This window comes from Zootoca vivipara, chromosome 1 (genome assembly GCF_963506605.1).
Source record: "Zootoca vivipara chromosome 1, rZooViv1.1, whole genome shotgun sequence".
NCBI lineage: Eukaryota > Metazoa > Chordata > Lepidosauria > Squamata > Lacertidae > Zootoca > Zootoca vivipara.
In genome coordinates, this window is record NC_083276.1 from 20,892,880 (window position 1) to 20,907,378 (window position 14,499).

At 42.6% G+C, this 14,499-nt stretch overlaps 1 protein-coding gene across 5 annotated transcripts in view; it reads right to left on the reverse strand.

Moving 5' to 3' along the window:
• Positions 1-14,499, reverse strand: part of UNC79 (unc-79 homolog, NALCN channel complex subunit) — a 155,604-nt gene that overhangs the window by 121,498 nt on the left and 19,607 nt on the right. For 4 of the 5 annotated variants that reach the window (XM_035106977.2, XM_035106960.2, XM_035106951.2 and 1 more), the window contains exons 2-3: positions 7,983-8,103; positions 716-1,020 (exon numbers count right to left, since the gene is read on the reverse strand). In XM_035106977.2, the coding sequence (XP_034962868.2) occupies positions 716-962 (247 nt within the window). In that variant the 5' untranslated portion in view covers positions 963-1,020; positions 7,983-8,103. The remainder of the gene's footprint in view (positions 1-715; positions 1,021-7,982; positions 8,104-14,499) is intronic. The other variant, XM_035106968.2, reaches the window with a different exon arrangement.

Here is a 14,499-nt window from a genome sequence, read left to right on the forward strand (position 1 = left end):
CCCCATAACACGTCTGGATCCCACAACACTTGTGGACTGCTCTTGAAGGGTGGTACAGTCGTACCTCGGAAGTCAAACGGAATCCTTTCCGGAAGTCCGTTCAACTTCCAAAACGTTCAGAAACCAAGGCGTGGCTTCCAATTGGTTGCAGGAAGATCCTGCAGCCAACCGGAAGCCGTGTCGGACGTTCAGGTTCCAAACCGGATCACTCACTTCCGGGTGTGCGGCATTCAGAAGCCAAAACGTTCGAGTCGCAAGGCGTTCGTCAACCAAGGTAGGTATGACTGTACATGAATTTAATAAATAATGTTAATAAATAAACACAGCATTCCTAAAGCACTTGCAGAGAAGAGTAGAGCCTATACATTTTCATTCTCTCTCTCTCTCTCTCTCTCTCTCTCTCTCTCTCTCTCTCTCTCTCTCTCACACACACACACACACACACACACACACACACACACAGCAATACATTATAACTGTCCTTGGATCCTTCAAAATTGCAAAATATAAAGCATCTAGATATCTGCCGATTTAAGGTTTTCTTACGGGTGTAAGTCCAGTGTAAATAATGGTGTATCTACAGTACAAGATACAAAATTTGGATCCATGCCAATTCAAGCCTATTTTTGAAAGCTGTTTTTTTCCTCATTCATAGAAGCCTAGTGGTGATGCCATGCCCCCAAGCTGTCTGTAATGATTCAAAAGGTCCACTTACCGTGTTGACCATGTTGTAGCAAAGGGACTAGATCCAGCAGAGTCACCAATGTCATGTATAGTCCTTGATAGTCCAATGAAGGGTAGTCTGATAACTGAGCATCCCGACTTTGCTGGCCGCGTTCAGTGGGAGCATCTCGCAGGACGCTGTAAAGGAGGGAGCGAGTAACAGTAGGGTTGATGGAACTGACCTGTGGTCTTAGAGATGGGGTGAGTGGGAATGGCACAGGAAAAAGACACATGGTCATGGGCACTGTCAAATTGGAGGCATCTTGGTTCTCCTTCTTCCCTGTGCGGGACAAAATGCTGTTGGGGGGACAAAGAAAAAAAAGAGACAACAAAGACACAAAGAACAGCACATTACATTGAAATGACACTATAAAACAAATAATAAAACTCCAGATACATCCCACATGAGATGCAATCTCTACCAATAAACTAGTGCATCTTGCAAAATCTAGCAACAGTTCACTTCCATGCTTGGGAAAAAAAATACAATTCAGAAATTGCTACTTGTGGGGAAATTTTTCCATTGCATCTCATGTGTTATCTGGTTCATAAGGAGCAAAAATATAAAAATGCATGTTTCAGTGGCACACCCATGTTTCACAGTTCTGTGAAATTACCGGTAGATAGATGCAATTTGCTATGGAAGGAGAAAAACAATGCAACGGCAGCAGCATCAGATTGTCTGAAATATATGTGTGTATTATTATTATTATTATTATTATTATTATTATTATTATTATTATTATTTTATATAAGAAAAGGATAATATTGGGGAAACATTTTGAACATCGTTGTTGGAAACCAAGGAGGAAATACTTGCAAAAAATAGGTGTGGCACTTCTAGAAACATGTTTTAGCAAAGAATAAACATGTGTGTTTGTTAAGAGAGCCTTAAAAATCACATGTTTATTGCATCAAAATAATGTCTGTATGTATTACATGATACTGTTTCATGACATTCCGTCAGTATCATCTGAGATAATGAGATTTCAACAGGCACATGGATTTAGAAATAATATAATATTTCTAAAAATGTTAGCTAAACTACGTTTGGAAAAGCTTTAAAATAATATATTGTCGATGGGCTGCAGCATGTTTGTGAGCTTATGAGAATGGTAGTTTGTGTGTGTTTTTTAATTTAGGGGAAGGAAACATCTTATTTTCTGAATACAAACACTCTCTTGTTAACATGGTTACTTTTGAAATCTAAGGGCTAAGCAAGCATCACCCGTTGTATAGCTGCATATCAGACAGGGTCTTATCATACATTGCTAAGGCTACTTACGTTATTTATTGAACAAACTACACACTAAAGGAGAAATAATTTAGAATGATTAAAAGGCTTAGTGGGAATCAAAACGAAGGCTAAAAATTAGATTGCTATGCCTTCTCAATATCATTGCAACCATATTATTCGACTTTTCTGAAATGGCTATTTTTAAAAAAAGGCTGCTATTGCAACAAGATTAAAGGGCACTAATCCAGGCAAAGCTAAGCACCTTTGCAACTCACTGAAATCAACAGAAGAGGGGCAACACAGCCCTATGCAAATTTACTCAGAAGCAAGTGTAGTCAATGGGGCTTACTCCCAGGTAAGTTGCACATAGGCCTTCAAAATGTGCCTGGCTCCCTCCCACTGAAATCAGAGGAGCTTAAAGGTGCTTAATTTTGTCTCGTGCATGCTCTTCACTTCTTTTTACTAATTTATCACACCACAACTATATATTAGCTAACTTATAAAAATATATCTTGTTTACAATGCATCAAACCAGATACCCATTTCCCCCCCCTGTGTGTTTGGCATGGAAGAGGCACTGTTTGAAATGCCTACTCAAGAGGCTGGCAACTTGTGGCCCTCAGATATTGCTGGACTCCCAGCTCCCATCATCCCTGACCACTGGCCCTGCTAGCTGGGGCTGATGTGAGCTGCAGTCCAACAACATCTAGAGCAGGCATCCCGAAACTTCGGCCTCCCAGATGTTTTGGACTACAATTCCCATCATCCCTGACCACTGGTCCTCTTAGCTAGGGATCATGGGAGTTGTAGGCCAAAACATCTGGAGGGCCACAGTTTGGGGATGCCTGATCTAGAGAGTCACCCTGGTATATCCTTGACCTTACTCTTCCTACAGATTTCTACAGTTGATCACCTACAAAAGACAGAAGTTAGCATCCCATTGACTATTCATCATTTATAGGATGGATGTTGAGCCAAATTTAGAGATTTAGGAAATCACCGGCCTCATTATATACTGTTGACCTCATGAATTGTCTTGCACATGAATAAGCGGATGTGCAACTAGCAGGAAGGTGCCCTAAAGTCATCCAGTGAGAGTACTGGCACTGGGGAAGTGATTTAAACATGTGCAGGACATTGTGGTGACACAGGAACTGTCGACCTGTTTGGAGATTGTACGAGCGTTCTGGGTTGGACAAGTATGCCAGCTGCCGTCTTCCAACAAGTAATCTGTACCGTCTGCTCAACTCTACAAGTCTCAGTGATACACACAGAGGCCACACAGCAGCAGGTACCCATTACATTCGGCTTTTAAAAATGCCTTGTTTATTGTGCCTTATATACTTTCCTCATTCCTTTTGGTATCCCAACGCCCAGTTACCGTGAGGGTATTTTTCAAACGCAAACCAATAAAATCGCCTAAAGACCACTATCATAATCATGTCCACACTAATAAACAGAAGCAAAGGAAGCAGACTTATGTCATTGGACCATGGTCATTACTGTCTACACTGTCTGATGGTGGGGTTTTTTTTGGGGGGGGTGTTAATTTATTCTCCTATGCTGTGCTGTTCCATTGCCTTAGCTATTCAATTTCATTCTGTTCCGGTGCAGTCCAATTGCTCATTTTTCTTTATTTGGCTGCAAAGCATAAATCTCAATCAGTTCTGGCTCTCTGAAGGTATAAGGCATTCAAGGTTGTCCTCCTTCAAAATGGAGCTGAATCATTCTAGACTGAGACTACACATCCCAGCATGCAATTCTCCATTGCTAACGCATGTGCTTTCTGACCAGAACAAGGGAACTTTTAAATGTTTAAAGGCCAAGGATTTGCACGGCAATGTGCTTTCTTAGCAGGTCAAATTATCATATATCTTTTTGCCAGTTTTGTTGCATGCAGAGGATTGAGGCAAATTGTAGAGTCTGCAGGGCAGGGAAAGGTATCTAATAGCCACTTGTGGCTGGTGTGGTGAGGCAGAGCTGTCCTGCTAAGACCAGCATCACTACAGTTTACCTGGACAGTGCTGGGGTGGCAGCAAGGTCAAGGTTGTGTGGACATAGTTGGATGCATCAGAAGAAGCACTGAATTGGTTCTTCAGGTGCATCTGTGCAGGGTCTTTAATAGCTGTATAGCAGGCAGAAATCCCTAGTTGCCAGCATGGCACCCCCATGTTAGAAACTGTTGCCTTCTACTCACCATGGAGTTGTCCAAATCAATGGAAAGACCATAAACCATGGTGCACCTTGGGGGCTTTTCCTAACCCAAATAGCGCAACATTGCATGCTGGAACTTGTAGTGTGTTAGGTGACACAACTCCATACAGACTAGTTATGCTACAGGGGTGCCATATATAGGGGGCTCTGGGTGCCCAAGCACCCACAAACATTTTTGTTGTGGGTGCTGAGCACCCATGCCACAGGGCCCCCGATGCAACGTCCAGTGCCTCGTAAAGCACTGGAAGTCACGTCCGAGTCCTTGGAGATGCTTTCTGAGATCTCAGAACCTGACTTCTGGTGCCAAGGACGGGGGGGGGCGCATGTCATGATGTCACGTCACAGCGTGATGTCAGGACATCATGCGCGCTGGGCACCCATAACCTGGGGTCCAAGTTGGCTCCCCTTGTTACGCAAGGACACTGTCAATGATGATCTAACTCCCATAAAGAGGAACTTAAAAGCGAGTACAGCCTCGAGGGAAGACAGTGTAGAGTCCAACTTTCAATCTGTACCCACCACCATCTCCCATCTTCAAGAGCGCTGGCAACCTTCACTAAAACTCCCAAATATAAAAGAGGACAGGGCTTCTTTTACGGTTGTGCAAAAACCCAGATATTCAGTAGGAATATTCACTCACTCTTGTCTACGTGACAATTTGCACTTGCCATTCTATCCCAGGGATGGGGGAAATTGTGGTGTTGTTGGACCCCAACTGCCACCAGCCCCAGCCTGCATGGTCAGGGATGATGGAAGCTGTTCAACAACATTAGGAGGGGCATGGAGTCCCCAGCCCTGCTTCATCCTATACTGCCCCACCTTTGTACCCTAAAGATTACTCAACATGAGGAGCTCTGCAACAGCACCTTACACCCTTTTTTTATCACAGCCCCACACCCCCTGCAAGTCTATTTCTGAAGTTGAAGTAATCTTCAGCAATAGCCTCTGACGCAGGACATGGGAATGCATTTTTTAAAAAAATCTGGAACAGCTTTTGCACCTGCAGAAACTCTGAAAAGGGACCCTGTCCTGTATCTTGAGCAGCTGCTATTTTATAGATAAAGAAACACGATTTTCTCTTGATAAGAAGATAATAATTCTCTTTTCCCTCTGGGGCATTTGTTATATTTGCAGTCAAGTTAGGGGAGAAACAAGCTGGAAATGAGCAATGCATGAAAATTAAATTCATGCTTAATGCAGAGAAATGCTTTGGCCTGAAGGTCAACTTAAGGAGGAGCTCAATGAATCAATGTGTTATGCACTGTGCATGGTGATTTATTTTTAATGTGATGTTTTATTTGTAAAAAAAAAAAGCATTTTCTTTACATTTTCCCACCCACCCGTCTAAAACCAGCACTGCCCAATTTCCCTCCCCAAATTTGGTGCACCCTAAAGATGTCTGCAAGTTCAAGGGTCATGTTCATCCCCCATGTGACTAAAAGAAAGCCAACTAAATCCAAATGCAAAGGAAGTCAACCTCGTCTTGAAACCAATGTCTGTTGTGCCCCCAAAGATGTTAGCATGTTGCAAATTTCCATTAAATCCATCTTTGTGACCTAGCTGGGAAGACTCCATCTGAACAACATCATCCTTCAATGTGCCAGTTTATATATGTAATAATTGTTATTAGCTAGAAAGAGAACCTAGGTTTTTCTTTTTTCCTTTTTTTCCTTTTAGTAATCGAAATAACTCTTACTCGGAAATAAGTTACATGGAACTTAGTGGGACTCACTTCTGAGTAAAGAACAGAAGTGTTCTGCACACTTCTAATGATTCCACGCTAGAGGTGTGCAGGCACTAGCAACTGAATCAGGTGAGAATATGACTATCGAGAATAAGACCAGCAAACCATTCAGGAACATCTATCAACAAGCCATGTTCCTCCACTTGCTACTAGATTATGCAGTTTCCAGCTCACAAAGAGCATTTAGTTTCCTGGACTGAGAGCTCTCTTAGTGTGGCCTGCCCTGTGATGGTGTCAGTGTGGGTCTAGGTCACAGATGGGAAACGGGTGGCTCTTCCAGATATTGCTGCGGTCCAATTCCCATCATCCCTGACTCCTGGCCATGCTGGCTGGCACTGGTGGGAGCTGGAGTCCAAAACATCTGGAGGGCCACAAGTTCCCCATCCCTGGACTAAGGCAAGCCTGCAATCCTAAACACGCTTACCCAGGAGTCAGCCCCATTGTATTCCGTAGGACTTACTTCTGAGCTTACAATTGTACCCTAAGAGTTTAAATTGCCAAGAATTTTAAAAAGGGGCAAAGTTCATTAAATATATATATATATCCAGGTTTAAGGTGCAAATGCAACCCACAGGGCATTTCTCCCATGCAAGACTCATTGCTATTGAGTCTCACAGGTAACTCCATTTAAATGAATGTCCATCTTTGGGATTCTGGCACAATATTAATTCATAATCAATAATCAATGCATTGGTGTAGAACCTATGACAACCCAGAAGTTGTTGGACAACAACGCCAATCACCCTTGACCATCTGGTTGGGAACAGAATGGTGGACTAGATGGGCCACTGGCCTGATCCAATAGGATCTTCCTGCTTTCTTCTTGATTGTGCTGGCTGGGGCTGATGGAAGTTGCAACGCAACAATGTCTAGAGAGTCACAGTTTCCTTGCACCTGACTTAACAGCTTGCTTTCACACTCTAGGCCTGGAGTGTAGCCTTTTCACTTCGAATGCCTCCTAGCTTCCGAAAGGTTCAGATCTAGGATTTGGGTTGCTGATTCGTTTTGGACAAAGTAGGACACATTTCCACCCAAAACTGAGTGTAGGTTTCAAGTCACCAGTTCAACCTCTAAATGTTTTAAGCCCATTTCTAGCTCATGGGGGACTTGAAGGCAATAGATCAAAGTGCACTCCAGCAAATACCCCCTGGGGCATTAAGCTATTGGCCTGGGAGCCATTACAGCCCTGCTCCTTCCCACATGGCCAGAAGCATCATCTGAGAAAGGGGTTGCTTTTGTGTATTGATCAGCATTTGTACTTTAGCAAAACTTCTCCAAGGATTCTCCTTGGGGTTTGAGGGAAACTAATTAGCCAAACGATCTAAGGAGGCTGGGGAAAGACACGCAATGGGTTTTATTTATAGGTTCCAACTGCACATTAGGGGAAATTGCAAGCGTTTGATATTATCGCCATTGGAAATTTTACGAAAATTTGGCAGACGACTCAGAGGGAACTACTTTGGGGTTAGGATATCCTGCCTTAGGGTGACGAGTTAGGAGATATTACTGACCAAGTCGCCTTCCACTCCTGTTATGCTGTGGTACAGAACGGGTTATATAGCCACTGATTTTTAAGCAGTTTGGCTGGGCAAACTGAGGACTGGTCTACATAAGTGCAGCAGAATAGGTGGGGGAAGTTACGGCAGGTAGAATGGACTGGATCACTGCTGACTGTTTGCAGGCAATCACAGTTCTGAATGCTCTGGTGTATTATTAGCAACCTCCTGCAAATAGAAAATCAGCATAACAGGTAAAGGGGGGATGATCACCTTTTCCCCTGATTTGCTAGTGTTCCAATTGCAAGGAGTCTTCTTGGTGGAGAAACAGATGGAATACGTAGCCAATAGTGGTACAGTCCATCACCTCATTCTCCCTATGTTCTGTTGCACATATACATAGCTTCCTCCTAGACAACCACTGCTGAAGTTACTTATTGCTTCCAGATTTTATACTTCATTGAGCTCTGACACATCTAGCAGAACACCCTTCTATTTTTCATAAAGCTATTCATACACTTCATTTAACCAGTATATATTTTCTATGAAAGCATAATTTAAAGCTTACCTTAGCAATGTCTGAGAAAAATATTTCAGAGTGTTTGCAATGTCAGTTCCAGAGGGGACGGGGTAAATGTTGTGAAGAACACGGTTATGGTATTCTTGCAAGTACCGGATCTTGGAAGCAACTGGTTTTTGTTGTGTTTGAAGAAAATGGAAAGGGGAAAAAAAAGAGAACATGTATCTTAGTTCTGTTCTTGTGGATAGAAAAATCTCATAGTTTTTCTGCATTCAGGCTACAATCCAGCACAGTTACAGCTAAGCTAAGCTAACTGTGATCTATGATCATGGATCTCCCAGTTTTTTAAAAAGTTAATAGCAGTTGTTGGGAGGGGAGGAGGATTCAATTGGATTGGGGCCATAGTACTGGTAGAAGGAAGACTAACTGTACCCTCAGATACTCTGAAACCCATTTAATTTAACGGACTTCTGCACGACTAACTCCGTGTTGAACTGTGGTCAGAATCTAATATATTCAGGCTGAAGGCAGTTGCCAGTTAGATTTTATTCCAAATGTTCACCAAACTTAAACAATTTTATTGGTGTCTGTTCCCGCCCCCCATATAATATTTGTAAAAAGTCAAGTAAAATGACAGGAAACCAATGCCATGATTATGTCTTCATAAAATTAATCATACAACACCTTTCAACCCTCAAACGTGTCTCCAATATGTGCTTACATCCCAAAAATATGCTTAAAATTGCATGCCCAACAATGGAAAATTGGTTTGGCTTGCCACATTTTGCCCAAACGTGCACCCCTTCTCTCCTCAGCATGCCATGATTGCATCAGGAAGTCTGCAGCTAACCATAGTTTCCCATTCTGCCCCAAACTGGGGAAACTATGGTTACCAGGCTTGGAGCAAGCCAAGATCTTACACCAACTTCAGAGTTTCCTCTCTCTCGAAGGCTTGCCCAAATCACTGGAAGTACAGGGGACAGAACTAAGGAGATCAGAATAAGCAGTGATGTGTTATCTATTTCACCTGCACTGCTACCCAGGAAACTGGCCATCGACTAGGCGGCTGTAATCATGAAACCAAAACAGGCAAGTAACACAAGGTATGAGTACAGCTGATTTGTTGTACACTATGTGCTTTACACTGTAAAAAGGGGTTTGCCAGGAAATGTGTTTGTGCTTTACATTGCAAGAAGGGCTGGCTTGAGATGGCATAGGGAGGCCTCAAGAAGCAGTGTAAAGACAACTGTATCATCTCAGTACTCAGTGGGCTGATCAACCAAGGGTACAAGAAACCAGAGGTGAGGTTTTTGGAGGCCCCAGAAGATATGGCTCTTGCTTCTGACACTGCCATATTGAGGCATCACCTACCGTAAGAATAAGTTACAGCCCGATCTATTGACTGCATCGCTAAATATAACTGACAGAATGGCTGACTGCAGGCAACCAAAGAGTAAGGTTTTCTACCACGGTTTTGCCCAGTCATTTGTATTAATGAAAATGTAGTATGTGTGTTTTCTTGTGGAGAAGGTAGCAAGGCTTCGTCACGCTTACTACTTGGTAAGTTGGTCGTACGTATTAGCAATCACAGTGGTTAATTCACTGCTTTTACTACTTTTGTTGCTTTTTGTTAATCATTAATCATCATTGCTGTTATTACTCCATTTCGTTTATAAATCACTTTGTCTAAATTATTATTATTATTATTATTATTATTATTATTATTATTATTATTATTATTATTTATTAAAATTTGTATACTTCCCTATACCCATAGTTCTCAGGGCGGTGTACAACTTAGTTCCATGGCTGGCTGTATAAGCAACCCTTCACAGGAATCTGCCATTAGTAGGCTTTCATTTCAAAAATACTGTTGAGTTACTCGGAGCAATTTCACAATACAAAACAATGGCATGTATAAAAAGTACATATATATTATACGCACACCCAATTTCAAATCCAACATGGATACCAACTGCGATAAAAATCTACCCTTGTTTTTATTGAGGTTTGTAAGATACCTTGAGAATGTTGTGTATTCAGTGGGAGGGTAGAAATGGTTTAAATGAATAAACTTTCTGTGGGATGCAAAGGGTTAAGTGCAGTCAAGTCACAACAATCCCTAGATAGTCCACTTGGAGGACTGAGGAGGAACACGTGACTAAGCCTAGTTTCCAGTTCCTCCACATGCTAATTACCGGTAGATGGGAAAGGCGGTAGATAAATTCAGAAGCCAATCGCCATTTCCCTCTCTTACTCTCACTCATGGACTCTTGGACCACTTCACTTCAAGGACTCAATGTCTAGTGAGGTTACTCTCTCTCAAGGCCTCCATCCTCGAGAGAGATGAGATGGAGTCTCACTTCTTATAAGTGAACTTCACAATGTATATATTACTTTTTACCTAAGCCAGTCTATCTCTTGAGTATGCTGTATCTCAGGAAGATTGTAAGTAAACATCTTTTATACTTTTTAGAGCATTGTGTCGTGTCTTTTCTTTTAAGAGGGGTAAAGGGGGAAATACCAGGAAAATACACTTTATTTTACAGGCTTAAATCAAGCCTGCGCAAACGCTTTTCTGCTGTGCATTTTGCAAAATGGGAATGTTTTTACTCTGCTAAAGTTTGGTGCTTGCTAGCGCAAGTGGGGATAGGATATATTTAACAATATCTCCTCATCCACATCCCTGAACATTCCCACACTTTCGCCCTATAGTTAAGCAATTAATAGGTTTATTGTGCAGCCAATGGCAATTAAGGCAATAAATTAAACAGCAACCTATTAATCATCGTAAGAAAGAGAAAATGTAAAGGAATGTTACCATAAAAACTTACAAATGAAACAAATAGATGGAAAAAAAATCTTTCCCCAGATTTTCCCATACGTCATGTGATTGCATGTGGCAAAGAAAACAGTGACTCATAGAGTTCATCTGCCTCTGTTTTCTTCTGTAAGAGTCACTGAGATGTTTACTGCTGAGAAATCTCAGCGTGCCTAATCAGATATTTGAGTGAATATTGTCATGAGCTATTTGCACTTGCGTTGCTGAACACCATGCTGGCGGTGGCTGATGGGATTTGGAGTCCAACCATCTCTGGAGGGTCGCAGGTTCCCCAACCCTGCAGTAGATGGATCAAACTTCTTCTCCATTGCTCCAGAAGGCTGCAATAGAATCCAAGGGTGAAAATTCCAGGGGAGAAGACTTCAGCTAACTGTTAAGAGACCTTTCCTAATAGTAGGAGCTGCTCAACAGTGAAATAGGCTGCCTCAGGTGGGCTCTCTCCTTTATTAGAGGTATTTAAGCAGAGGCTCACTGGAAGGACAGATCCTGAAGCCGAGGCTCCAATACTTTGGCCACCTCAGGAGAAGAGAAGACTCCCTGGAAAAGACCCTGATGTTGGGAAAGATGGAGGGCACAAGAAGAATGGGACGACAGAGGACAAGATGGTTGGACAGTGTTCTCAAAGCTACGAACATGAGTCTGACCAAACTGTGGGAGACAGTGGAAGACAGGAGTGCCTGGCGTGCTCTGGTCCATGGGGTCACAAAGAGTCGGACACGACTAAACCACTAAACAACAACAACAAAGCAGAGGCTGGATAGCCATCAGCCAGGGATGATGTAGTTATGCCCTGTATCATAGCTCCTGCACTGAGAAGGGGGCATTCAACTAGACGACCTCCAAGATCCCTCCTGGCTCTATGCAGGTGAAGCTCGGAAAATTAGAATATTGTCAAAAAGTGCATTTATTTCAGTAATGCAACTTAAAAGGTGAAACCAATATATGAGATAGATGCATGACATGCAAAGCAAGATATGTCAAGCCTTTATTTGTTGTAATTGTAATAATTTGTCATTAGGCGGGTCAATTATAAATGGAATGTAATTAATGAAATGTACAGTGGTACCTTGCTAGACGAACACCTCGCGGCACGAAAAAATCACAAAACGAAAACGTTTTGTGATTTTTTTGGCAGACTTGCAAGACGAAAAATTCGCAAGATGAAGCAGGGCGTCGCGAGGAGGAGAATGTCAGACCGAGAGCCTGCCCGCCTCACGCTTCCACCGCCACCATCGCCCGGCTTCCGCAGCAGCCGGATCCCCCCTCACTCACCTTAAGCCGCCTGCACGCGAACGGGAGGGGCCAACCAGACAGCCTGCCTGCCTGTGCACAAACGGGCTGTCTATCTGGTTGGGCGTGAGGGTCTGGCTTCTGGGGAAGGAGGGAGGGAGCCTCTCTCTAGCGCTCCTCCTGCTTCCCCCTGAAAAACTTCCAGCCGTGGTGGGTGAGTCAGCACCTTTTTTTGCGCTTCCCCCCCCCCATAGGAACGCATGACTTAAATTTCAATGCATTCCTATGGGAAACCGCACTTCGCAAGACGAAATTATCGCAACACAAAACGACTCGTGGAATGAATTAATTTCGTCTTGCGAGGTACCACTGTAATAGCGACGTTTATTTTTGTATTATTGTAACTATTTGTTTTATTACTGTGGAATCTCCAAAAGAAAGCATTTGTAAAAATTAGAAGAAAAATAAATAATAATAAGTTGCATTACTGAAATAAATGCACATTTCGACGATATTCTAATTTTCCGAGTTTCACCTGTAATTCTGGTTCTTGTGGTGCAAAAGCTCAGAGCTGCTTAGCTTCAGCAATGTGGTAGAGTTGTGTGCCTTCAGGCCATAGCTGGGGACCTGGTATTTTATATATATATATATATATATATATATATATATATATATATATATAGTTATATAGTTATAGCGCACCAGCTCATATAAAATATCAAAGTGGAGAGCAATCATATATTACTTTTTTATATATCTATCTATCTATTTCATATATTGCCCTGTATCCATAGATCTCAGGGTGGTTCACAACACAGAATTACAATATAAAAAAGCACAAAATACATAATAAAAACAAAGAGAACCCAATAACCCTCACCCCCTTCCACAACACATTTTAAAAGGGCATTAAGATGTCAATCTGCCAAAGGTCTGGTTAAAGAGGAACATTTTTGCCTGGCGCCTAAAGGTGTATAATGAAGGCAATAGCTGATCCTTGGGGAGAGCAACCCACAAACAGGAAGCCACTACTGGAAAGGTCCATCCTTGTGCTGCCGCCCTCTGGACCTCTTGTGAAGTGAACACAAGAAGGGCTCAGACTGAGGATGACCTCAGGGTCCAAGTAGGCTCATATGGAGAGAGGTGGTCCTTGAGGTATTATGGTCCTGAGCCATTTAAGGCTTTATAGGTCAAAAACAGTACATTGAATTGAACCCGGAAACTAAGATAAGATGATCGATAATCTTTATTCTGCACTACATATAACATGTTTCAGTAATCTAGCCTAGAGGTCACCAGAGCATGGACAAGTTAGGCTGTCCCTGTAAAGATTAGGGGTGCAGCTGGACAGGCTGGTGGAAGGCACTCTGCTCCACTGAGGGCACCTGAACCTCAAGTGACAGCGAAGGATTCAGAAATATCCCCAAGCTGTGTATTTGCTCCTTCAGAGGAAGGCAGGTAACCTCACAGCCATCTACAGATGCCTCTCAGTCTAACTGGATTGAGCTTGTTTGTAGGCTCTCATCCAGTCCATTATCGAGGTAAGACAATTGTCCAGTATATCCACTGCCTGCCCTGCAGATGTAAAGGAGAAGTAGAGCTGTGCATCTTCAGCATATTGCTGACAACGTACTCCACACCTCTGGATAACCCCACTCAGCTGTTTCATTTAGATGTTAAAGAGTGTAGGGCAGGCATAGGGATCATGGGAGCTAGGGATCATGGGAGTCGTAGTTCCAAAACATCTGGGAGCCAAAGGTTGCCTATGCCTGGAGGGGATAGAATTGAACCCTGTAGAACCCCACAATGAAGGCTCTACAGGGCTGAGAAACACTCCCCAAGAAACACCCTCTGCAGATGACCATCCAAGTAGGACTGGAACCACAAAGTAGTGCCACCCATTCCTAACGCCATAGGGATAATCCATGGCTGATGGTATCGAAAGTCACTGAAAGGTCGAGGGGAATTAACAGGAGCAAATTTCCCCAGTCTCTCTCCCCACAGAAGTAATTATTTAGGGTGATCAAATCAGTTTCTGTACCAAAACCCAACCTAAACCCTGATTAAAATGGCTCTAGAAAATCATTTTCCTCCAAGAGTGCCTAGATCTGGCCCACAACCACATAAAACACCATGAAAACAATACAAAATTATCAGTAAAATGACTAATCAACAAAGTTTAAACAGCTGCATGGGCCTGACAGCATAAAAATGTGTTCAGCGGACATACTGACATTCAGTAACACAGATTTTATTATTGCTTCTCAGTCTTTTGGCTAAGATCAAGTGTAGCCACTATGTTTTTCACCTTTATTGGGGTCAAGCTGCAAATGTATTCAGGTAGAAGATTATATTGACAGAGAAACTGGATTAATATGCAACTGTGGTCAGAATGAAACAGTCACAAATCAAGTTTCAGGCCCCAAAGTAGCATTTTTTTGATTTACAGGGGTTTTCCTATCCTGGGAAACTTGGAAAGAAGGGTGAGATATA